Source organism: Toxorhynchites rutilus, chromosome 2, assembly GCF_029784135.1.
Source record: "Toxorhynchites rutilus septentrionalis strain SRP chromosome 2, ASM2978413v1, whole genome shotgun sequence".
Taxonomy (NCBI): Eukaryota; Metazoa; Arthropoda; class Insecta; order Diptera; family Culicidae; genus Toxorhynchites; species Toxorhynchites rutilus.
This window is the reverse complement of record NC_073745.1, coordinates 213,624,768-213,652,626: the sequence shown is the minus strand read 5'-3', so window position 1 is coordinate 213,652,626 and position 27,859 is coordinate 213,624,768. Positions and strand designations below refer to the sequence as shown.

At 37.1% G+C, this 27,859-nt stretch overlaps 1 protein-coding gene across 3 annotated transcripts in view; it reads left to right on the top strand.

Moving 5' to 3' along the window:
• LOC129769291 (clumping factor A) overlaps positions 1–27,859 on the top strand; it is a 42,997-nt gene that overhangs the window by 5,134 nt on the left and 10,004 nt on the right. For 2 of the 3 annotated variants that reach the window (XR_008741857.1, XM_055771427.1), the window contains exons 2-3: positions 24,145–24,323; positions 24,636–24,723. Coding sequence is in view for 2 of the 3 variants with exons in the window: in XM_055771427.1 (XP_055627402.1) it covers positions 24,145–24,323; positions 24,636–24,723 (267 nt within the window). In the remaining variant the exon portion in view is untranslated. Of the gene's footprint in view, positions 1–24,144; positions 24,324–24,635; positions 24,724–27,859 lie in introns of those variants that run through there. The other variant, XM_055771428.1, reaches the window with a different exon arrangement.

Sequence of the window (27,859 nt, the reverse complement as noted above, 5' to 3'; positions counted from 1 at the left end):
TGAAATAATCGTTCTATCAGTTTGGTCGCCCTGAATATTTTTTATTGTAGAATCATTTGACTATAATTGTTTGATGATTCATTCTTAGGCTCGCAGAACAATACATGCACGAGATAAGCGCAGCTGTCATCCTTAGTGAAGAATGTTTTGCTACTGGCAAGCGAAACCAAAGCACATACAAAATTCCAGAACGACATTTACTTTCTTGGTGACTAAATAAGCGAAATAAACTCTATCTGCACGCGAAACCAAAAAAAAAATGACTTATTATAACTTATTGAATAACTTGGTATTCCCCAAATAATTTTTTGGTGCCCAACCTTAACTCCAACTTCACCATTGCGTCAGTTCAATGCATTGATGCAATGTCAAAGACACCAACGAAGCATTTATGACGACAGAAAACAAACAATATTAACTGCTTAGAAAAAGGCTGAATATTTGCCTCAGTAGAGATTCATTACTAATACCCTATCGTAAATAATTCCCTTGTGCTCCCGTGGTTAGTGTCCCACACTATAATGCCGGGTGTTCGGGTTCGATTCCCGTTCTGGTCGTGAGATTTTTCGTCAAAGAAAATTCTTCCGGCTTGCACTGTGGTCACGCGTATTCTAGATCTTGCCACTCCAGAGTACATTCAAGGCGTGTTATTCGGCATAGAAGTCTCAACCAAGTACTATTTATGAAAATGACGCAAGTAGTGCTATGTTGAGAAGGCAAAAGTTCCACTGGAACATTAGTGCCATCCAAGAAGAAGAAGAAGTAATTCCCTTCCGCTATATCCGTTCCTTGTTTATATTTATCATTACAAATGGGGTTTCAACGTAGTGAAGATGCACTGTTTTTACGTATGGGTTATGAAGTACGCACAGCTCTGTTCGGGAAAGTACACAAATGGACGAGGAAATGGGAATGCCTCCAATTTGCATCAATTTAAATCATATACAGACTATGGGATTGTAATGTATAGCATATCAAACAAATCTTAGGGAAATTTCGATTCCTTTGGTATGTAAATCGCCAGAATCCGTTCACGGCAAAAATAGTTATTAACGTTAACTTTATTTCATAGAAACGTGACCTGTTTTCTGATTTGGCACTCTTAATGAAAGACGTAGTTCTACGTCAAAACCTCTACAATTTCGCAGAATTACATGTCAATAATTGGTAATCTTGCATTTCGGTTAATAACCTGGAAAATTTGTGTGGGCCAAATTCTGCAGAACGGATTTCTCGATATTTTCCCAAGTCTCCGGAATTGCGACCTTGAGTTCATCAACCGTGATGTACTGTTTTCCCTCAGCGTAGAATCTGTATACTAGGATCCCCAAAGATTTTCAATAGGATTCAAATCTGGAGAGCGTGCCGGCCAGTCCAAAAAAATCAAGTTTTTGGTCCTTCATACATTGCTTAGTTTTCTTGCTGGTATGAATAGCGGCATTGTCTTGCTGGAATGCGATTTTTTTGCGACGATATCTTCGCAAAAAGGGTAGGACAGAGCATTAAAGAACATGTTTGTGTAATCCTTGCTATTCATTTTAAAGGATTGGAAGCTATCCTGAGTCATCCGGTTGCACAGAATTCCGCCCAAACCATGCACGAGTTCGTGATTTTAAAAACACAGTTCCTGCTTCTTTAAACCACGCCAGTACCTGTTGGAACCATCAGGACCATCCAAATTGATTTTTTTTTCGTCACTGAAGATAACCTAGCAAAGTTAAAAGTAAAAAAATGCCGTCTTACATTGAAGATCTTTGCATTATAGTATATAGCAAAATGTATTCTTTTGAAAACATTCTTTGTCATAACATACCATGTCCCACTGTCAGTGCATGTTATCTTTGGAAAAACTCAGATGTATTTCGATGTGAGATTGTGTAATATTAGGAGTTGTAACCATTTTAGCTGTATTTGTGTATGGACTTTTTACCAAAACTTGACGTATTGTCTCCCTGGAAACATTGAAATTCAAAGATTTCTTTATTTGAATAAGTGATTTTGAGGTATTCAAACCTGTTCTAACTATTTCCCGTTTATTCTGGTCAGAGATGTTTGATTTACATGGAGCTCTCTTCTTCTTACCGTATCTTTTAGTATTCGTCAAATTGAGCACTACTTGATGGGAACGTCCAATTCGACGAGCAATTTCTCTGATACCAAAATTTTTTTGATGAAATGCATCGATTTGTCTTTTTTCTCTCTCCGTTAGTGCTTTTCCCTTCGACATTTTCCAGATTTATTGATCAAAACAACCAAAACAACGGAAAATGTAGCTGGCCTTATACAAACTTAACACTTGATAAACAAAAAAAACATTTGTTTACGTTCAGCGTATGCACGTACATATATGAAAATCACTCAACACACTAGAATATAAATTGTTGTTTGTTTACAATCACCTTTATTCTGCGCGGCGAATGAGGTGAGATGGCAGAGTTTCTCGCTTTATTCTGGAAGCCACCCTACTTTTTAGCTCCTATTTGATACCATAGTCGATAACATATGAGGACACGACTTCAAATATCACCTAGTGACAAACTATAGTCACCCCATTCGCCTCCGGGAACACCGTGGGCCTGATCACGAACATCACTGTCACGGACGCTTTCATGTCACTTACACTTCACTTAATCTTTTTGTGTCTATCATCATTGTCACGGACAATTGCGTGTAAAAATGAACACCGTGAAGTGAAAGTGTTCATTCCCGTTTATGAGAGACATGTTGGTTGCATAATGTCGGGTGTTTGAACGTTGTGTCGGTTGCATAATTTTGTACGTTTGAACGTTATGTAGGTAAAATTAATATGATATAATATTTCATTTAATTAATCGTATATTTTAGAACGACAAGTTTGCGATTATACCTCGATGATCAGTTTGCTGAATCAAATACTGGCTCGAAGATGAGGAGGAATACTTGGTTGCTCGGAAATAATGTAGTTTTTGTACATATGGGAATGTAACTTTACGCTAGAGATAAAACATGACTATTATGTCTTACTCGTTTGAATAGTGAGAAATATTTAGAATTAATTTTTATGAATCGTTTCTACAATTTTGATGAATAATAATATTTTCTATACATCAGAACAAACCCGACTTTTTCCACCTCACGATCAGAATAATCTGAGCTACTCTCATATGGGATTCTGAAGTTTAATCCTCTTATCCTTTCCATTCTCGTGTAATTTGATATACCGGACATGAGGTTTCATTCAATTATTTAAACAGAAACTGGTCAGCAGCGTCGGTCAGAAGCATAATCCTCATAACATCTGATGGGTTTCAAGGAATTTGACAATAGCGAAAGTGATTCAGATTTTCTTTAGACGAGAAAATTATGTAAAAAAGAACTAGAGAAGAATTTAAAAACAGTATCTTGTAAATGCTTTGCAAAGATAGATTCATTTTTTTTTATTTTATATTCAAAATATCAACAAATCAATATTATACATAATCAATCATAATGATCGTCTTTGGGCCAGTGGCCTCCATTGCCATTTTATGGTGTTGCAACTCTCTCTTAGTCTAATCCTAAAAATAGAAACAAAAATTTCTGTTCATTGAGGACAATCGGAAATAGACCTTCGCCATGTTTCAATGGGCCTACGGGAACTACATTTCTAATCCTTAATCCCTTAGCGCATTTACCGAATCCACATAAACAAATTTTCGGCCTCTGGGTACGTCAGAATTTCGTTCTAAAAATGACACCAGGCGGGTAAATTGCTGTTTGTTTATCTTTTATTTCTTAAACAAGACAAGACAATATTTAAAATGTTTGCAATAAAGCTAAATAAATACGAAATTAAACTTACTCCATTCCGCGTGACTAAAGGGTGTGTCACATCAAATTGCATCACGGAAAAAACGCTGTAGAAATTCGCCCAGTAGACCGATCCTTTTGAAAATTTTAGACAGTAAAATAAAAACTATTAAACAACTTTTGGCATTTTCTTTTTATTCATACTTCGAGCCCAAGCCCGTATGCTCGCACCTTCCTCTTTACCCCGTCCATAAGGTTCTGTACAACGTCAGGTTGTAGTTTTTTTTTAACAGAAATCCATTTTCTCTTGAAGTCCGCATCTGATTTGACAACTTTTGGGTTCTTCCGGAGGGTCTGCTTCATAATCGCCCAATATTTCTCTATTGGGCGAAGCTCCGGCGCGTTAGGCGGGTTCATTTCCTTTGGCACGAAGGTAACCCCGTTGGCTTCGTACCACTCCAACACGTCCTTTGAATAGTGGTACGAAGCGAAATTCGGCCAGAAGATGGTCGGGCCCTCGTGCTGCTTCAATAGTGGTAGTAAGCGCTTCTGTAGGCACTCCTTAAGGTAAACCTGCCCGTTTACCGTGCCGGTCATCACGAAGGGGGCGCTCCGCTTTTCGCAAGAGCAGATCGCTTGCCACACCATGTACTTTTTGGCAAACTTGGATAGTTTCTGCTTGCGAATCTCCTCCGGAACGCTGAATTTTTCCTCTGCGGAGAAGAACAACAGGCCCGGCAGCTGACGAAAGTCCGCTTTGACGTAGGTTTCGTCGTCCATTACCAGGCAATGCGGCTTCGTCAGCACTTCGTATACAGCTTCCGGGCTCGCGTCTTCCCCACCATGTTTTGCCTTTCTTCGCGGTTAGGAGCCTTCTGAACCTTGTATGTACGCAGTCCCTCCCGCTGCTTGGTCCGCTGGACGAATGAACTTGACAAATTCAGCGTATTGGCGACATCCCGGACCGAACTTCTCGGATCACGTCTAAACTGCTTAACTACGCGCTTGTGATCTTTTTCACTGACGAAGCATCCATTTTTGCCGTTCTTCACCTTCCGGTCGATGGTTAGGTTCTCGAAGTATCGTTTTAGTACTCTGCTGACCGTGGATTGGACGATTCCCAGCATCTTACCGATGTCCCGATGTGACAACTCCGGATTCTCGAAATGAGTGCGCAGGATTAATTCACGACGCTCTTTTTCGTTCGACGACATTTTTCCATATTTACGAAAAATTGACAGTGAAGCATGGCCAACGTAATCTATACACTCTTATCTGATTATAAGCGAGAGCTGAAGATATAATTCCTAAAAATTAAATTTCTACAGCGTTTTTTCCGTGATGCAATTTAATGTGACACACCCTTTAGCTTTCACCATCTATAACACAAGTGACAAATATATCTGTTTTTCTCCGTGACATGACAGTATCGTGGTATTCATAATAACACCGAGTTCATCAAAGTTGTCACGACGGATGAACTCTTCTGGATTCTAGACACACGGTGACAGCCGTAATAAGGTTGTATACAATTCACTTCGTTTTCACCGTGAAGTGACGTTCGTGATCAGGCCCCGTGACTTGAGCCATCTCACGTCATTCGCCGCGTAGAAAAGGGGGGAATGACACAAAGCAGCAAGATCATCACTTGGTCTTACATAAGTTGGACAGAGTGTACATGATAAAATTTAAAAAAAAATCACGAAAATTATTCACATCATTTAAAAATTTTAGTGGGTTTTGTTCAGGGTGCGACCGCATTTTTGATGAAGTGCTACGAAATTATTTGATTCGATCCGCTGGTTTAATACCGTCGGATATTTTAGAATGCATCGAAAATTTTGAAATGAATCTTTAGTAGAAATTTCTGTAGTGTGAAAAGAGCCGTGGATTTGTAGTAGCTGATGCGGTCGCACCCCGTGAGATAACACGCTCACCAAACTTGGTTTTCAATAAATCGATTGTTAAATTCGCTGTGTGGCTTGTGGCGCCGTCCTGTTGAAACCAGATATTGTCCAAGTCCATATCATCTAATTCAGGCCAAAAATATTCGGTTATAATTGAGCGGTAGCGATTCCCATTCACAGCAACGTGCCGGTCTTGATCATCACGAAATAAGTACGGCCCAATGATGCCGCCGGACCATAAACCGCACCAAACCGTAATTTTTTCGGGATGCAATGGTGACTCATGGAGTACGTGTGGATTGCTGCCTGACCAATAACACATATTTTGCTTATTGACGAAGCCATTCACCCAGAAATTAGCCTCATCGCTGAAGATGATTTTTCGATGAAAATCCAAATCATTTTGAAGTTGTTGCTCAGCCCAATTCACGAACATACGACGCTTCTGGTGGTCAAGCGGCTTCAGTTCTTGCGTCAATTTGATCTGGATGTTGGCCAATATCTTTTCGCAAAATTCGACACAACGACGTCACAGAGATGCCCAACGCTTGAGAACGACATGTGAGAGACTGTTATGGGTTTTCCTCAATTGATGCGCTAGCGGCAGCAATTTTCTCGACACTACGGGCACTTCTTTATCTCACTAGCACGGGAACATTTTGTACCGTGCATGTGGATTAAATTTTGTTCACTAGACGTTCAATTGTTGATTTGGCAGGACGATTATGACAACCATGAATTGGACGTAGCGCTCTTAAAGTTGAGGCCATCGATCCCGAATTTTGGTGGTAAATTTTAATAATCTCGACTCATTGTTGGATCGTATATCTTTCCATTATGAAATAGCAAACCTTACTGAAGAGAAATGTCAAAGAGCGGAAAAATATGTCGTCATTTGCTGTCCCTATCGGTCTTCTTTTGTAGCGTCACTATTGAAATACCGTTTAGAAAAGTTCACATATTTTTGTATTTCCTTCACCTAAACACAAAAACACCTTCCAGACATACTTGCTATAAATCAAATTTATTGCCCAATTATGTTATACAAAATTGAATGAAATCGATGGTAAGTTGTAGCTATCATTTGATGCCAAAACATGACCATATGGTTACTTTTCAAAGACATGAACAATTATAAATGTTGCTGTTGGATTTTTCTAACGCTTGGCGCAAAATGGGTTAATACTGATGTCACACACAGCGATTTTGGTCGATACGAAGAGCGAAAGTAAAATCACTTCGAAGGTTCGATAGTGCGTTGTGAGTAAAATATGTCACACCACGTTGTAGTTTTCTTCGCAAATCCAAATCCATAGTGGAGGGTTGATAAAATTATTCATCGCATCGGTTTTTGTGCCGTCTGGCAGAGAGTGCTTGAGTTTTTTTTTTTGCAATATACAAACATAGTTGTTGTTTCTATGTGCTGTCAAAGGTAGATTGAAGTGATAAAAAGTATAGAATAATGGTGGTGCTGATGGAACAAATATATTAGGTTGGGGAAAAAGTAATCTATCACTGTTGGGTGAAATTCAAGACTATTTTTAATATGCTTCGGATTGTCCGATATGGGTCAAATATGCACCTTTTTGTTTTAAAGTTCGTTCCCATTCTAAAGGTAACTTCATAATGTCTCTATCATACGAAACTTCCTTGTTATTGGCGAAAAACTCTAACAATAGATATTTACAATCTTCTCTTGATTCCAACTTCTTATCTCACTGGAAATTTTGCAATGCGAGAAAAAGGTGGTAATTGTTTGGTTCATTTGTTGACAGTAGAGATCTGAATGCAGTGTATTGCACTAAAAAAATTTTTTTTGAATCTAAAAAATACAGATTTTTTAAAATAAATTAAATTACACGTATTTAACTGTTGCAGTGTCGGTATCATAAACATAATTCACAATTTCAAGCTCGCCTTTATAGAAGAAAAAGTGTAAAATGTACCGAATTTTCTCTTTGTTGACCTCCATTGTTAACACCCTGTAACTCACAACTGAATGAAACAAACAAAAAACAGCAAAAGAACTTTTTTTTAGTGTGAAATGTCATCTTTACAACGAGCCTAAATTTGAAATTGTTTGATCGATATTACGCGTGATATTGATCACTAAAGTCAGCCACTGCAAAAATAATTGATAACTTTTTCGCCTGTGATTGAGTGTGTGTAAACTGCGGGAAGCAGAACATTCGCGTTTTTCTGTGTAGGTGAATACAGAAATGTTCAGAGCAGAAATAAAAGAATGCTTCCAATTTTTGTCAATTAAAACCATTTACGGAGACTAGGGAGTTTAATATATTACATATATATTACATATTAAACAAATCTTAGAGTATTTGTATTGGTTTCTAAATCATTAAAATGCACGCGCAGTAATTGAAACTGTGATATTTTTCTGATTAAGTACTCTCGATAAAGAAAAGAGTGTCCCCCGTGGCCGAGTGGTTAGCCTCAAACCCAACATGCCGGGGGTTCGGGTTCGATTCCCGTTCTGGTCGGGGGAATTTTTCGTTAAAGAAATTTCCTCCGCTTCGTACTGTGATCACGCGTATTCGAGGGCATGCCACTCAGAATGCATTCAAGGCGTGTTATCTGGCATAGAAATCTCAACTAAGTAGGGTAACACGGGGTGATTTGGTCATACGGGGTGATTTGGACCACCCCTATATCTCAAAAAGTACGGCTCAATTTGGATTTTTTATAATGTCATTTTCTTCTATTGTTGAACCGTATGTAACTAACGTAAAAAAACTTTGGTGAAATTTAACAGGTGGAGGGAAATAGTAGCATGAACACAGCAAGCACAGCAGAAAATGTATTTTTTTTCAATCGTGGTTATAAGGTTTTTCCGCTGAATAAACAAACTTTTCGTGTATTGTGCAGTAAAATTCTGTTCGCATAAGGAAGAGGAACAATTTGGTGCAGCGAAACTTGACAACAATAAATGAAATTAATTACATTTTAATTTTTGCATGTTATGTGGGGTGACATGGACACTAGGGTGCCAATGAATGTATGGGAAAAAATCGACCCTAAAATTTCAAAAAGTTACCCTGTGCAAAATGTTCACCACCTCGAAAAAACACCCTATGCCAAATTTCAGCTCAATCGGACTTAAGGGAGATTGGCGCAAAGCGGTCAAATTTTGAGTTTTTTGAAAATCCAAAAATCACCCAAGGGGGGAGTAAAAACTTAAAGATGTAGAACCCTAGGTTGATCACTTGATATGTAGTACTTTATTATAATGTTAACCAAATTAAGAAATAAAAAGAATTTAAGTGAAAAAAAAAGGGGGGAGTAAAGGAAATCGGAGTTTTGGAAAAAAAAATTTGATGCCAAATGTGTTAAAATTGCATGAAACGTCGAGATCTAGTGCCATCTAGAAAAAAAAAATTGTCAAAAAACGACACTCTGGGACTTAGTTTTTTTCGGCATGCGAAACGAAAAGTATGGTTTAGGGTGCCAATAAAAATAGTTATCTCGGTTTTTCATTCGGAACATGCTACGAAATGTTGATTTGCACAACAATATACCCTATGCAAAATATAAGCTCATTCGGACTTCATTTACTGGTGTCGTAGACGTTAAAATTTGAGTTTTTTGAAAATCGAAAAATCAGCGGAAATCGGGGTTTAAAAAAAAATTGATGCCAAAAGTCTTAAAATTGCATGACACGTTGAAATTTACAGTTATCTCAAAAAAAAATCCAAAATCAATTTTTCAGACGAAAAAACGACCAAGTACCAAAAAAACATTTTTTGACGTAGGACTACGATTAACCTTTCAATATAAGGGCCCTTTTAAATATATCGGTGTGAAAAAGTATTCAGTTTTTGAACACTAATACCTCCTCAATTAATGTATGGATTTTGGTTCCAAATACATACATTGATAGGAAATATCCTCAGCAATTGTTTATATGCTACACATTACGGGTTTCAGCTCATATAAAGTGCAAATTGATGAAAATTGGAAGAAAGAATTCCCTACTTTCCCATACATTTTGTCTGCGCTCCCGTAGCAAACGGCTATTCATTACAAGCAACCACGGATACGAGCGAAACGTATGGACAAGGTAAAGGAGAGAGACAAAAAAGAGATTATAAATAAATATAGGCGGTCGCTACAACGTTAACTATATGGCTATATAAAATGAGCGATGGTGGGGCTTGGCTACATTCTATCATCGGACGCCAAGCAGGATGGACGATATCTTGAAATTGATTGTCAGCAAAAGAGATATCGCTGCATTTGCCGGGGATGTATGCGGTGCGATACCGCAAGAGTGAGAGACAGGAGTTTGGATGGGATGTGGAACAGGAGAGCCTATCGAAGTGTGTCAAAAGCGGTGGAAGCGTCGCGCCGGGTGAATGAGTGGCTAATAGTGCTCGATTTGATAGAATGCTGGAGTTTTTAAATGGTTTTATTTAACTGTGACATATTTGTATGTTTGTATGTAACATGTTTGTCTATGACGCTGTACTACATTAATTGAAAATTGACCCCTTTCCTGTTGACCGGTTGATCTGAAATTTGGAACACACCTTTATCTCTGCAGTCATTATAAAACTACGTATTTCATGATCTTGAAAATCCAAGATGGTGACCGCTACAAAATGGCGGATTACATATTTTTTAAAAGCCCCTTTAATATGGGTAAAAAATGAAGGACTTGACTAGTAGAACCCAGTTATTCATGAGGAGTGCAAAGCCCAATTATTTCACGATACCAGACGGTAAATTCCCATTACGATATGCTTGCCATCAACTGTGTGTTCGTTGCCGGCTGAACAATAACCCCTACATCATTTGCACGACAAATTTTGATTTTTTCGTATTTGAATCTAAACGTTTGAGTGATTGCTGAGTGCTGAGGTTTTATTTTGTCCTTTGATTTTTTTTCTGTAATTTTGTACATGAAAAGTTTGTCATTCTGGGATCTGTGCTCCATGATATTCGAATAATGGACACCCCTTGGTGTAGTCCTACGTCTCTCCAGTTATGTCCCCGACATTACCCACCCGTCTTTTTATTTGATAAAAAAAATTTCGAGATAACTGTAAATCTCGGCGAATAATGCAATTTTAAGACTTGGCACCAACAAAAAAATTTTTAAATCTCGATTTTCGGTGATTTTTCTTTTTTCAAAAAACTCAAATTTTAACGTTTGTGACACCAGTAAATGAAGTCCGAATGAGCTAATATTTTGAATAGGGTATATTATTGTTCGAATCAACATTTCGTAGCATGTTCTGAATGAAAAATCGAGATAACTATTTTTATTATCACCCTGAACCATACTTTTCGTTTCGCATGCCGAAAAAAAAACCAAGTCCTAGAGTGTCGATTTTTGACAAAAAAAAAATTTTCGAGATGGCGCTAGATCTCGACGTTTTTTAAGACATTTGGCATCAACAATTTTTTTTCGAAAACCCCTATTTCCTTTACTCCCCCCTGATTTTTCGATTTTCAAAAAACATAAACTTTGACCGCTTTGCGCCACTCTCCCTTAAGTCCGATTGAGCTGACTTAAGATATTTGAGATATTTGGCATAGGGTGTTTTTTCGAGGTGGTGAACATTTTTACGGGGTAACTTTTTGAAACTCGAGATGACCATTTTCATTGGCCCCTAATGGACACGTTTCTGTGGGGTGAATTGGTCCTACAGGTTTGAGGCTTTTCTTTGGTCTAATTGATTCTAGATGTCACGGAATTACAAAAAAAAAGGATGGACAGACAACGTTGGAAGAAGGAGGAGCTTGAAAGAGCAACACAGGCCATCAAGCGCGGTTTTTTGACCAACTTTGCTCAAACAACAGTGAAAAGATTCATGCAGAATTCGAAATGGTCTCAATGCAATTTTTCTGGTCTGGAATCTGGCCAAGACACCTTGTATCGATTCCAAAACACTGTTACTGATTGTAATATTATCCCAAAATACTTTACATAAACATAAGTATAATTTTCTCGATGAAACACACACTGGACCAAATCACCCCACATACGGTCCAAATCACTCCGCATCAAATTTTAATGCCCAAAAATCATCCCTTTTTTTTATGGTATATTTGGAAATTTGAAGCTTGATATAGTGATTAAACATTATTGATTGAAAGAAAACAAGTGTAAAATGTGACATTTTTTATTTAGACCGTATTGGTTTGGAGATATTAGGCGATTTGCTTATGTGGGCTAAATTACCCCCATTTCCCCTACTAATAAAAATGACGCAAATAATATTACGTTGAGACGGCGAAGTTTCTCTAGGAACGTAAAGGCCATTTAAGAACATGGAAGAAAAGAATATCTTTGGAATAATGTCAAAGTCATGACAGTTAACACTATTTATCTGTGTATGATTTGTATTGAGTGTTCTACGCCTCATCATCACGTAGAATACTTCATCCCAGTTATTGAAGTTAAAAAGTTTTGATTATCAAAAAATGTTCATAAGTTTAGTGCCAATATGATTAGACACCACTAACAACTAGGAGGCTGTCCACATACCACGTGGACAACTTTAGGGGAGGGGAGGGGTTACGGAAATGTCCACACTTGTCCACGGTGAGGGGGGAGGGGGTATAGACAATATCCACGTGGACACGTTGAATGAATATTTTGAAAAAAAAAACCGTTCACATCTGTGTTTAACAATATATGGAAATTTCTGCATTCTGCATTTTCAATAAATTCATTCGTTTTTATCGACAAAAAGGATTGAGCTGTCTGATAGTGTTTAACATCTATATTTTTCATATAGTTGAACTACTTTGCTGAAATGTGAATTCTGAGAATGTATTTTGGAGTGTATCTTTGAGGCAAGTGGAATGAACCATAATCAGCTATCCCCAAAACTGATAGGTAAGCTGTTCCACCAGAATTATGCCAAATCGCATGTTTTTTTGACAGCCCGGAAAAAATTCTTGGAGTTTGACTGGGATGTGGTACTCGGTGGAGTACCCATTTTAGCCGTACTCACCAGATATTGCATCTTCAGAGGCCGTTGGAAGAAAGGGTAAGAATCTCGACTCATGGGATGGCATAAAAAGTATCCTGCACAGTTTTTTGACGAGAAAACAAAAGGTCTGTGGATTTGTGAAGAAAAAAACGGTGCACATACAGTACCTTTCAAGAAGTTAGAACCACTCTAGTTTTTGAATTTTTCAGCGATCAGGAAAAGCTCGGTTGAAACGAAGTGTGAATTGTAGGAAACATTAACTATCTTCGTTAATTTTATAAAGGAGTGGTAATGTTTAAAAAAGTAAAGTAAATAAAAAGTTAAAAAGTGAAGGTAAAGTTAAGAAACACCGATACTTTGTTTTTTTAAGGATTACAAAAACAATAAAGATTGCAAATTTTGTTTTATGAACGAAAATAGTCATTGTACACCATTTTATTATTTGGACCGATATCTTTCGCATCTCTAAAAGCTAGAAGAAATGAGTGGTTCTATAGTTGAAGTGTGGAATCATATAAGTGTGTATCCTAAAAACTATGCTTTTGTTTTTCCCCTAAAAATCGGCAAAAATATTTCGAATAACCCTACATATCCCAAAATTTACGAAGTTGTACAGAAAGATCATTGGTAGATTTTTGTAGTGCAGATTGATGATTAGACGAGGATAGATTTTTTTTTAGAAAAGTTAAGTGAACAGCATCAACAATTAGGCACTGATTATTTTGAGCGTTTATAAGATTGGTCATGGGGGGTCTCCGTAGCCACATTGGTTGCGCGTTCGCTTAGTAAGCGATCGATCGTGAGTTCAAAACTCAGGGCCCTCATTGACCATCTTTGTGTCGTTACAGAATAGCTACGTCAACGCAACAATCATCAGCGATGGAGATCGATCCACGGTCGAAATAAGATCGATTCATCCATACAACTGCTCTGCTCTGCCAGACACACGGGCTACTGTTCTATAAATAACTCAACAATGATCAATCAACTGTCTCCGCTGTCCGGTGGTCCAACTGGATAATGGAAGAACAGAAAGAATACCCTTACGCCTAAATGGCTACTGTGTGAATGTACCATATGTAATGGTATAGAAGGAATACTGGCGAATGGCAACTGCGTAATGTGATAATTATAGATATGATAACCATGTGACATGTACACGATTAAAATTTGGCTCTGTTACAGCTAAAATGCTAATGAGCCTTAAATAAATAAATGGGATAAAAAAAAAAGATTGGTCATTTGAATTTAATTGTTCTATTCTGGCGCGAAACATAAAAAACAAAACCGCCAGTGTTTCATAACTATAGAACCAGATGGAAAAGTCAGGAGTAGAACGAAGTATTTCGAAATCACTTGTTGCTGTTTTTGTGTCAAAACCATCGCGATTATTTGGTAATCGGGCACCAGTTAACGAAATACGGACGGTCTTCAGGGACTAGGGGCTTCCCAGATCAAAACCCATTCGAGAATTTGTGATGAATAATCTTATGAACGGTAGATGTAGCTAACAATTAGTGTAGTTATTTGAACGGACATTGAACTAAAAACGAGTTACGGATTAGAAACTGGTTGTAATTCATGCAAAATCGATTTAAATTTTGGAAAGGTGTGATAGTTTACCATCTGGTTCTTTATTTATGAATCACCGGCATTTTTTGTTTTTTTTTTTGAATTTTTAGCACCTGAACAAAACAATAAAGTTCAAATGGCCTGTCTTACAAATGTTATTATATCCTACACTATATACTCCATTTCAGTCGGAAGCTTAAAGAACATTTCAGATTAAAAACTGGAACAACTCAATCAGCTTACGTTGATTTATGATAGAAAATGTCCGAGATTAGATTCACTAGTGATGTTTCTAACTAAACAACGATACAAATAACTTCACGGGCAATGTTAGGCAATCAACCAAAAATTGATTACATACTGCTATTACTAATAAAGCTAACATTTTTATCAAGTAAAAACAGAAAATAGAAAATAAAAACGAATTTAAAATAGAATTTAGACGCAACATAATTTTTTCCTCGAATTTTGTTTCTTAGAAGAGAAGAAATGTCCACGTGGACAGAGGGAGGGGTATAGAAAATGTACACGCTTGTCCACGGAGGGGGAGGGGGGTGTCTAAACTCACGCTTTTTCTGTCCACGTGGTATGTGGATAGCCCCTAGTCTTCCGTGTTTCACATTAAACACTGGTTACGAGACGAACAATGTTCTCTCTACTCTCGCACTTTTATGTTTGCAGACAAACATTATTTCTTCGTACCCGTTGTTGAAAAATGAAACATGTTTGTTTCACATGATGTCCAGTTTCTCTCACATTTTCATTCCAAGCAACAGTAGTGTGTAGAGTAAAAGAAGCGAATTGAACACCACACCACCACCACTCAACACACGGTGTGTTGGCGTGTTGATATAAAAAGGGAAGGGAAGCATTTATCATGACAATGGTCTAATTGATTCCAGATGTCGCTGAATTACAAAAAGACGATGGGCAAGCAACGTTGGAAGAAGGAGAAGCTTGAAAGAGAAACGCAGGCCATCAAGAACGGATTTTCTTTGACCAAGCATCGAAAGTGTTTGAAAATACTCGAACAACAGTGAAAATATCCATACAAAATTCGAGAAGGTCTCAATCCAATTTTTCTGGTCTTGAATCTGTCCAAGACACCTGGTATCGATCCCAGAACATTGTTACTGATTGTAACATTATCCCAAAATACTTTACATAAACATAAGTATTTTTTTTTTCATAAAACACTCACTTGACCAAATCACCCCGCATCAAATGTAAGGGTGCCAAATCAGAAAACAGGTAACGTTTTTATGAAATAAAGTTAACGTTAATAAATATTTTCACTGTGAACGAATTCTCATGATTTGCATACCAATCGAATCGGAAATTCTTTAAGATTTGTTTGATATGCTATACATTACAATTCGCTAATCTTTAAACGGTTTAAATTCATGAAAACTGGAAGCATTTTTCCCCATACATTTGTTCTTCCGATTTGTGTGCTAACCCTACCCGTATTTCGAATGCTTATAACTCGAACATTTCTTAATAGATCGGAAAGAGGATTACTACTGAAGTAGTAACAATAAAAAAATTCAAAAGTTATTTCAAAAATGTCGATGCATTCTAAAATAATATTCGATGTGGTCAACAAGGGGATTGCATAATATAATTGCGTAGTTCTACGTCAAAAATGCGGTCGTGTCCTAGATACAACCCCTTACATTTTTTTCCTTCAGTGCACGGCTCAAACGCATCAATTGTAAAGGTCCCCCGTAATGATTTCATTCGGTTTTAGCAGCTCATAGTACACCACACCTAGCTGGTCCCACCAATTAGACAGCATAACCTTCTGGCCGTGAATACTCCGCGCGGCCGTCCATGTTGATGCATGGCCGGGGTATCCATACGTTGCCCAACGTTTGGGATTGTCATAATGTACCCACTTTTCATCGCCAGTAGCGATTCGATGCAAAAAAAAACCTTTCTTTTGTGCCATTGGAGTAGTTGTTCGCATATGAAAAAACAGTGTTCGACGTCTCGTGGCTTCAATTCATACGGCACCCAATGTCCTTTCTTTTGGATCATTCCCATTGCTTTTAAACGATCGAATTTGGTTTGCTGAGCTACTCCAAGTGTATCGAAAAGTTCTAATTGCGTTTGTGACGGAGCTTGATCGAGTAAAGCCTCCAATTCTTCATCTTCAAACTTTTTTGACGGTCCGGAACGTTCTTTGTCTTCCAAGTCAAAAATATCACTTTTAACACTCCTATACTCGCGCATTGGTCTGAAAAAAATCATATTTGCGTTACGACCGAGAAATCAATAATTCGTTCATTTCTCAGAAAATATCAACACTACGACTTTGCGATTCTCTCTAGCTTCGTTATTCGTCATAGTTTTGCGTATCGCATTTGTCGATACAAAGGGGACGTGTGCTACTTTTTTAACACTTTCGGTCTGACACACCGACGCGAGTATAGGAATAATTTTTTTCGATAAGTGCCTTTTTTCATATTCTAGAATATTGTTCAATGAAATGTATAAATTAATGTTAGTGGCGTTGAATATAATGCTTAAGAACATTACCGGACTATTCTTATTTGATTTCAGTCCATTTTGTAACTGGATTGGACAGATCCATACATTAACTATTAACTATCCAGAACCTTTATCATCTGGTAATTATCTAGAAGGTCGTTATACATTGTTCTCTTCGATAAAATACCCGAAAAACACGCAACAACTGCATGAAATGTAAAAAATATATTTGTTTCGAGCTTGCAGTTATGCTATGTTCTGATTCTTACTCCAATGAAACCACAATCGATTTGTACGTTTTTATGTTATTTTATAGCTCTTTATACTTCCATGAATTATATTCAGTTGCTTACCTTCAATTAATAACAGTGAAAAATTCGACTTTCGTTATTTGTGTTGGAGTATCAAAAACTACTCTGTTTTGTGGAGGCTGAATTTGATGACTATCAAAACATAATAAAGACGACGAAAACATATTTTTTGGAGTATTTTCATTCAATCATACCCTCTTCTTCAAATAAATGCCAATAAAGCCTGCAAAATACACAATGGCAACATTAAAGAGAAGTTCAATTTTCGGTCTATGACATCGTGCATCGAGTATATGTGTTAAGATTTTGCACGCGAGTACAGGAGGATTAAACCGTACAAACCACGTCTGACACGTTCGCTCAGTTGGAGCATGGTCACCATAAACTTCCACCAAAATGCGATGACTTTCCGCAGCTTTTTTCTTCATATTGAAGTAATGAAGTAAAACTCCCCGCAAAAACACTCTCGTTGGTACGAAATTCGACATATTCGAAGTGGCAAAAAACTATGTTGTTTACGCTTCAACTTTTTCACATATAGGGGAGAGGGAGGCAAGTTAGCGACGTTAAGCTTTGGCGAGCCCTGGATCTTGGAATAATTTTTTTTTAATGTTGATGCTGATTCATATAGCCTGAAGTGTTTTCTATCATATTATCTATTGGATGGAAAAAAAAAATAAAAAACTTGTCGACCCAAAAGCGTTGCGCAAAAAGCATCGAATTCGCCATCTTGCCTGGAGGCAAATTGGCGAATATGGTTTGGTCACCTAAAAATCAACAAATTGTAATAACAATTATTTATTTATCCTTGGTTGGAACAGTGGAAATGCCATTTTCATCAATACTGTAAATGTCACACGCTGGAAAACGATACTGAGCTAGTATATCTCCCAAAGTTCGAAAAAATAAGTCACAATTTTCTTTATTGAACGCCATTAATCGAGCCGCTGAGGTATTTTCTGGCTTTCTCAAAGGTAGCTTATGAGCCTTCATAAACATTTCAACCCATGTCCGTCCAGCGCATGTTCCTTTGAAAGGGTACTCTATGCCACTTTTAACCGCGAACGAATAGGCAATTCTTCGAAGCTGGACCTGAATGTGGCTTTAAAGCGGCCGCACGGCCGCTCGCTGTAGGTGACTTTAAGGCGGCCTTTATTGGACGACGTATCCTGAAATTGATACAGATTTAATATTTCTTGCATAAAGGACATGGAAACGCAAATGCTGAATTGAAAATCTAACCTCCATGTCTGGACATTTTCGTCGATAGCGTCTCAAGGTTGGCTGAAAAAAATTCATGATTGAAACTCGCCGGAAACAAACAGATTACGTACAATAGAGTACCTTTATCATGTTTAAAATTATTTTGAAATTTTAACTTTTCTCATAAAGTGGATAATGAAATTTGAAAAAACGGAAAAAATAACAAAATCACGATTTTTCTCATTTTTATTTTTCACTTTTTTGTGATAACGTTTTCGGCGGAGTTACCGAGTACAAAGTTTGGCCTTGTTATGATCACAACTTCATTACAACGGGTCAAATTACCGATTCGTCATCTTGCCTCCCTCTCCCCTACTGAGAAAGATGCGAAATGACAGTAGCTTTCCAACGAATGTCTGGAAATTTGATTCACTGGAATAATAATCAAATTACACCATCTGTTGCGAAACCGAAGAAACTTACCGATACACCTAATACATTTTTCATTAAAAGAAAAAAAGATGTAAAATCGAACATTTTTTTATCGTGCGATTAAAATGATCACATGTGGTGGTAAAATGAACAATCACACATATCATGCTAAATAGGATAGATTTATGCGTTGTTCCTTATCTAAATTTGTTTCAATCATTATTGAAATAGTAGGTACATGTATGAATCAAGCTGTGCTTATTTACCAAGAGTAGTAATAAGAATTTTCTCATACGTACGAAAACGTAGTAGAAACACATAACGCTTCACACATTGAGGTTTGGTTTCGGTTGAGGTGGCATGTTCTTTCACTTTCACAGAAGGGACTCCTTGAAAAGCAACATGTGATGAGGTAAATCAGCTTTGGAAAACATAACACTGTTAGTCGTTATCCAGTGAGGGCTCATTTTGCCCCAAACAACAAAGTAATTTGGAATGCGAAATTATCACTGAAAACAAACAAAATATCTGTTTACCTTTTATTGAGTGTGTGAACAGTTGTCCAAACTGATGATTTGTCGAAGATATCAGATCGAAATTTCGCGGGAAATTCCTTAAATACGATGCGCGCATCCGAATACATCCGAATGGCTACCGTGAGAGAAATTCCTGTTTTGTTTATTATTTCTTACAATTGACAGTTGCATGCATACCAGGGTGTTTGAAATAGATTCAATTGTTCTAAGAATAAGATAATAAAGAAGTATCAATTGGTTTATAGTTAAATTATCGAAGTTTGATCTCTGGTTCATTTTACCAACCCTGTTCATTTTAACCGCATTTCCCCTATACGTTTTCAGTGCTTCTGATTATCCGAAACATAAAATCGTATGGATCCTTAATCAGTAAAGATGCCACTATGGTATGAACCCTGGACAAGCCAAAAACATGTTTTAGACACTAACATGGCATTTTCATGGAAATATGAAAACAACTAAAGAACGATTTTTTAGACTTGCCTCAAAACAAATTTTTTTCCATCCATCTATGGATTGTATTGCGCTATATAGAGTAGTGCGGAGCAAAGGTGCGCACGGGGCAAGAGTGCGCATTGGCCTTTATGAAACAAACGAGTATGAAAATTCGGCAACAGTGTATTCGTTTGACACATTATTACACCAGCAGCTCACACATATAAACATGATACATTTCACGAAACGGCAAAAAGCTATGAGGTAAGAAGAGTTTTGCGTTATTTTGATCTAATTTTTTCAATTTTGGGAATCACGATTTAGTTACATAAAATAACTGGAAAGTTCGAAATTTTTCATTGTCGAGGAAACTTTTATTCTATAGTAGATAAAAGTGTGTATTCGTTTTCGTGAAAAAGTTTAAGAGCTTTTTTTAAAAATTCGTTTAGTTGAAAAATTGCTTGTGCGGCAAAAGTTCGCACCGTCGTTTGCTTGAGGGAGTCTTAAGGTGTCGGACTGTGGCAGTTTTCGGTATTTCTGAATCAGCTTTGAGGAAGAGGGTGATATCAGTAAAGGATTTACGATTTGGATTATCTTTTATTGATATTTTTACTTCTGCTAGGATGTGCCAGCAAGCACCTAGGGCGGTTCAGAGAATTTGGCGAACCATTGCAGAGCACTGGACAAAGGTTTCTATGGTATCACTTCTAACCAAGGATGCAAAATTTCGAAAGAACATGTTGAAATCGAAAAGCAATTTTTATCAGTGCAAAATATCTCCACCGACATTCTTCACTTCTTTCTATCGCGGTGCCGCTGTGCCCACGACCGCTGGCTCACCATCTCGTTTGTTTTGATATAGTTTTCGTTCCATCAACAGAAATATCAGTTCATTCTCGATGTCAGTGAATGCTCAAGCCGAAAATATCACCTTTCATTGCGTCCTGGTTAAATTTTCGTTGGTCATACACCCATAAACTCAGCACTCAAATGTGCCGTTGCCCATCGATGTGTGTGCAATAAGCGGCACAAAAATGGGACAGGGGCTAGAAACATACTAGGAAAACACACACGAACACGCGTTTAAACGTCTGACGCGGTGTCAGTGAGATGATATTTCCTTGTATGGAATTTTGTTCCCTTCCACTGTCAGCTGATCGAAGATGCGTATGAAAATTTCGGGCGTAAATTCTCAGTGAGACAGTGGAGCGAATGAGTGTGGGGAATAATGCAAAAACCAAATGTTCCACGTGACGATAAGTGTCGGTTGCATGGAATTAAGTTTGGTTCATTTGTCATGAACTGCAGGGGAATTGGTGGTTTTTTTTTTTTTTTTTTTTTTTTTTCTCTATTATAGTGATTTTCAGCACATTTCGGCTGGTTCGTCACTTTTACTTCCATTTTTGGAAGAATGTCGGGAGTGAGAATTGAACTCGTGATCTCTGCGTGAGAGGTATGGATGTTACCACTACGCCAGATCGCCTCCTCTCGGAATTGGTGGTTGATTTTGATGTTGTCTCAATATCTTGCGCTGTCAGTAAAGTGAGTGTGAGATTTTGCAACTCTGCTTTTAACCCTCTAAGACATTTTTTTTTATTTATCTAAAAAAAACCATTCTACTTTTTTATCGAATTTCAGACTTTCAACATAAAATACTCTTAGCAGAAAGCTGCCAGCATAAATCCAATGTGCATGTGTGATAGATGAAAATATTCTAAAGACGTTCTAGTGGGGGTGAACATTGAAAATAATGTCTGAATAATTTGAAAACAAAATCCGTGAAGCCCGTCTAAAGGCGGGGTTGGGTTGTAGCGGGTTAAAAATTTATGGTGCCTGACGTTTGATTTTACGGAAGCCAACAACCTCCAGCACCTAGAGGCGAATGAACTGAAAAGTTTAAACCCTCTTAAAGCCAAAAAGAAGAAGAAGAACCTCCAGCACGAATTCAACCACGTTGCAAAACTGGCAGGTAGGGATTAGGCTTCTAACTGCATGAGGAAACATCGTCTGTCTCTTCGAATCCCACAACAGCGCAACGAAGCAACAGTGCAGAAAAAAATAAACAATTGCTTAAAAATAATTCGAAATAAATTTCAAATGAAAAATGTTTTTATTTCCAACTCAATGACGGTTAAGTTTCGCTTATGTTTATGTTTTCAAAATGAACTTCAAATAAATATTGTTTTTTTTTCAACAATGAGTTGTATTTGAAAACATTATTTGGTTATAAAAAGAATTCTGTTTCAAATGTTGGATATTTTCAGATATCTTATATTGTCACCCTGCCGAAAACGTCCACGTGGTATGTGGATGGCCCGTTGTCATATTTTTTTCTATGTATTATAGTGACTTTCAACACTTTTGGCTGGTTCGTCACTACGGACCGTTATCATATTTCTAGGTGCCAAAAATTAGTCAACACATAACAAAATCATGTTCGACTATAACAACCACTCTTCTCCACCCATAAAATATTATACAACACCCCCTCCTCCCCACTGGATTACACACGCTAGTAATGATGCTTCTCCCGCTGGTAATGATAAAGCATTTATTTTTGTTACAAGTTATCTCAGAATTTCAATTCAATAAGTGCGCACTTTTGACTATGGAGCAAAAGTTCGTATTTGTATTTTGTGTTAAAATAGATATTTGTCCAATTACAAACAAAACTCGAGGAATTCTTGTACTACGTTTCGAAGGTAATATATAAACACTGCGTTTAACAACTATAGAATCACTCAATTTTTCTGAGTTCTCAGATATACGTAAGAAGTCGATTGAATTGAAGTATATAGTGTAGAATACAATAGCTATCTTCAATCATAAGACTGGCCAATTGAACTTTATTGTTTTGTTCAGACGCGAAACATTCAAAAAACTAAAATTCCAATGTTTCATAACCAAGCTGTGCCATGTTGTAGTGTGTATCTCGTTCTACGCAGAGGATACTGCTCGATTAGGCTCTTCAAATCACTCATACTGCTTGTAAGCTGCATCTACTATTCGTTCGATCACTTCTCATAAGTTCTAGATAGAATTTTGATCTGATGGACATACTGACCAGTCCAGAATCTGAAGCCCCTATTCATTAACCCATACTAGACCTTCCGGATTTTATAAATCGATGCCAAATTACCCAATTATCACGATGTTTTTGATGCAAAAACAGAAGTAAATGATTCTGAAGTACTTCGTTGCACTTCTGACTGTGCATTCGTGTTGAGGAAAAGCTATCGGAACCAGGCCTTTTTGATAAAATTCTCCACAAACCACCAAACTGCTGCCAAAGTTACGAGTTGAAAAAATTACATGACACGTTCCGTAAGTCCTTCCAATATAAAAAAAAATATTCAAGTTGCATTTCTTTTCATCAGAGAAGTTCTCCTGAAATAGTGAAACCCATGGGATAAGTTTCAACATTAGTTTATATCTAATTGCCTAAATTTTAAAATGAAGTTGTCTAAAATTGAAATATCTATTGTAGTTTCCCGGATATCCAACAAATTTTCCTTTAAAAAATGTCATAATGCCATGTAGAATATAGAAGCGTAATAATTTACAAATTGAAGAATAATTGAAGAAGGTATAATACATTGAGCTTTTTTAGTAGGAAAGCGCTGATTGACTGGGACTGACAGATACTAAATAAAAAAATATATGGGTTGTTTTCGGATGTGATACAAAATATGACTACTTTCTATTCAAATTTCTGAATGTTTTTAATTTAAAAAATAAGTTTCTTTGGGAGTCGGAACCTACACTGATATTGTGGATACGCTCTTGATGCGGACCTAATAGAAAGTGTTGTAAAAACAATCCGAGACTCAATATGTTAATTATGCATCACGAACGTTCTTCTTTACCTTGTCTTCGTCTCATAGCAACTTTTCGCGGCGTTCTTTATTTTCGTTAAGTGATTAGAACTTGTGCCAATACACCACACATTGCATCCATGATGGGTAGGGAGCGGATTGGATAGAAATAAGGATAGAGATGGACAATGAGATTTGGATAATTGGAACAATTTCTTAACTTTCGCGCTCTCGGTCGCGAACACTTTGCGTCTTCTTACGACTGTTGTTGTTGCCGGTGGTTAATAACGAGCCAATGTAGACTAACTCGTCAACCAGCTCGAGTTTATCGCTTTAAAATCGACGTAGATGTGAAGCGTAAGAACTTTGGCTCGTGACATTTTTGGACTCTATACCGTCCGGCAACACTATAATTAAGTTAAGATCATGTCAAAAAAAACAGCTATTCTTGAACTTGGGGTCAATGCTCTCCCATAGAGCTTCTCTACGCTCGGTATCCTATAATAATTTACTACTTATGACTACTTCTGTATATTTCACGTTGCTCAGATAGGTGTAATTTATTTACTTTAAATACTCGCCGTCGTGTGAGATTCTGCACGCTAATTTTTATCAAGGATATATTCCTAATTCATGAAAAATATAAACATTATTCGAATGCTACCACCTACTTTATTTAAATATAAACAATTTATTTTCATCTGCCTTTGCAGGATTGCCGGGGATCGTATCCAATAGTAAAATGCACATACTGCCGGGCAGAGTTCCAGCAGACATCCAAAGGAAGTACTTCGTGCAAGAGATGCGAGGCAAATGTCAAACAGTACGGGAAACCATCTGCCTGCGAACTCTGCAACATCATCGCTGCCTTCATCGGCTCTAAATGCCAAAGGTTTGTGTTACCACTGTTCATCTTATGTAGAACCACTTTTCCCTTCCATGTCCTCCCGTTTTATACCGTTATCAGAAGTTGAATAATAGAATGTTTAGCCTCATTAATCGCGGAAGTCTTTCACCCAGACAGTTCTCCAGTTTCTAATAACGGTATACATTCCCATCAACCCATCCCATCATCCATTCTAATTCATTAACAAACAAAGTCCGTGATTGTCAGCACAAAAGAACTATTGTTGCTGCAACGTCAGACAAAACAAGAATACGTTTGATTTTGACGCAAACATATTTGTACCATCCCCTCGATTAGGTGTACAAACTCCGAGTCAAAGTACGGACCAGCGGTAACATGCGATCAGTGCAAACAACGATGTGCTTTTAATAGGCCAGATTATAAGGTTAGCATCACACCAACTTGAAGTGATGACCGACTTCTCCCCCTGGGCCACTGGGAACCATCCGTGGCTTTTTGAGAATGACCGAAACATGCTGCCACAAACACACGAATGCTGTACACAATAACAATCAAATTCGTGGCACTGGTGGTTCATTTTATGCTAAAGAGCGAATGCAAGAAACAGGAGAGACATACCACAGCACACATCAAATACTGTCTCGTTGAACACAATGGGCTGTTTTATCCAAAAGAAAGCAAGTGTGAGATGTGTGATTGGAAGCGGACTTAGAATTAAGACTAGAATAATGATAACATTTAAGAAAAAAAAACTGTACTATGCAGAGTGTAGAATTAAGGTATATGGTCTAAACGATGAATACTCAGCTATTAGTTGAATTAGACGGTTTGCATCAGAGTACAATGCGGTAGGAACAGTCGACCAGTGTGCCAAAACCAAATCAAGAATTTCCCCTAAAATTATTAACCATCTTCAAGTGCCGAATAACAGATTCCGTGTTAAAACGTATTTAAGACCATACCGCAATATTCCATAGATGAGTACTCATAAGTCAGTTGTCCCTTGTAATTTGGTGTACGTAATCCGGTGTACGTAAAAAGGATCTGTTGAAAAGTGATCTATAAAAGATACGATATTGCCGAGAATGTTTCTCCTCACAGTTGAAAATTAAAATCAATCAATATTGCTTCCTCTGCCAATCAAAAATAAGTACTTTACAAATCTATATGCTATACAGTGGAGTACAAAAATTAGTTGGAGTTGTACGGAAGTCGGAATGTCGAAAGCGCGTTTGTTAAGCTATTTCGTTCAGTTTGTACCACTAACGGCTCTCAAAAAATTGCAATCTTCAATTGTTGCAGTATTTTGACGCACCGAGTGTTAACTATGGGCGTCCAAGTTTGTACCATTTTTTGTTCTGCGTTTTTCATCGTTGAAAAAATAGCAACGGAAAATAATGTTGAGTTTCCTTTTGCAGTCTATAATGTTAGGTTGAATAAAAACCCCCCTATTTTTGCACGAAATTGAAAGCTTTACCCAACAAGACTAGAATGAACCGATTTAGGTCAAATGTCCAAAGTATAAAAAGTCTTTCTAATGATACATAGCGTAATGTAGAGATACAGGAGATATCCTCAATACCAAAAATTATAGTTAATTTTGAAGTGCTGTATCTTTTGCAATTATTTACTATCATTCATTCTATGCAGTTAGATTAAACATTCGTAACATAGTTGTTTGGATCAATTTTGGACAGTTTCGTGTCAATCGCTTCTGAGTAAGAAGAATCTTCTAGTTGTGTGATTACTAGAAACATAAAGTTCCAATCGACATGTTCAGTTAAATTCATTCCAAAGCTGGGAAATTAGGTATGCCCTCCGGAAATCCGTTCCTGATGTCCGACAAAACAGATAACCTTCGATAATCTTCACAAATTTTTTTATTGGAATAATGTTTTAATTCAATAAAGTAATATGTATAGTGGTGCCGTTTCGAGCTCACGATACAGGCGAAAGACTGCCAAGTTTAAAGTCTCTTAAAAAAAGAAGAAGTCACAAAAATGATGATATGAAATTAAAAAAAAAATGAAATATTTCAAACTATCGTAACTATATAAAAGGCTGTTTTGTGATGCAATAAGTTTTAATATTAATTAAAATTTTTGAGTAAGTGCGTTTTGACGGCGTATTTAATCCTCTTCAGATACGGTTTAATTTACAAAAGAGCAGACCAAATTCAAACGCATCAATTGGGCTCGCCTTTCATTACTCTGCTGAGAGTCCTAGCGCACCATTATATGAAGGGCTCAAATGAAAGGGGTGTAAGTGACATAATCGATTTCTATACATAGACTCTCTCTTTTGGTCATAACTTAGCTGCAAAAACATTCCTAGCTGTTTCTGACAATATGAAAGATAGGTCAGAATCTCATCTATCGGATTCTATAGCAAACTCAAATTGGAACGTTTTTGCAGTTGAGTTATTAACTAAAGAAAAAGTTGACGAAGAGAAATCGATCAAGCCACTTACACCCCTTTCTTTCTAACCCCCTCCACGATCGATACTCGATAATTTTTAACCTACAATTATCCTACAATGAATGTTCACTAGAAATTTCATTGACTCTTCTAAAATTTTGTAGAACACAATATTTTAGTCAAAAGCTGGATTTCAAGTAATTATTATATGAAAAAAGTTGAAATTGTTGGCAGTAAAGATTTGTGACAGAATAGTGAGAACATAAAACAGACCGCTTGCTTAGAACTTGCATTTAGAGGCGAATGAACTTCCATGTTTAAAGCCTCTTAAAAACAAAGAAAGAAAGAAAGAAGAACTTGCATAATATAGGTCTCTAGAATGCTCAGCAGGGTAGTGGAATTACTCGATGCGTGTGACCCATCGAAGCATTTGTAATTTGGTGTGCTCTTTTGGAAATTGAATCGTAGGCTAAGGGGTTAATATCAAAGTAAAACACTGTCGTGTGTAAGTTTTGCTAGGAAATGCAATTTCATCTTAGAAATACGAATTTTATGCCAAAGTCTTCTACGTTTTTGAACTTATTTCATTGAGTATTGATAACATATGATCAGAGAAAGAATATGTACTTAGTAATTCGTGTACCAAGGCTCTTATCAATGTTAGGGAAACGAACGTAAATACGCTAATGTAAAACGTACCGTAAATAATTAAGAGCAAACCTCGGCAACGTAGTAATGAGATAAAGTACCAAAAGATAACTGAAGTTCATCTTTATTGAATCCTTGAAAAAAAAATCAAATTGTTGCAAGTATCTTTTCAATTGTGAAATTATGTTTCTTAAGTGGACAATTTTTTTTGTCGATGACAAAAAATAATCGTTTTTTTTATACCAATTCTGGGAGATAATTTTTGCATGACTTAGCCACACGTTCCCCTCGTGAAGAATGAAGCATTTCACACCGTTGAATGACGAATTGACCGAATCGCGTATTTTGAATTCAAACAGGCTTATTAATAGCGAGCAGAATGAAATTGATTGTGTTCTCTGAATTCAGCATCTTATCGAACATTTAAAAACCAGTTTATCAACAGATTGATATAAAACCCTAATGACACAAGCGTAAGCTAACTATCTCTGACA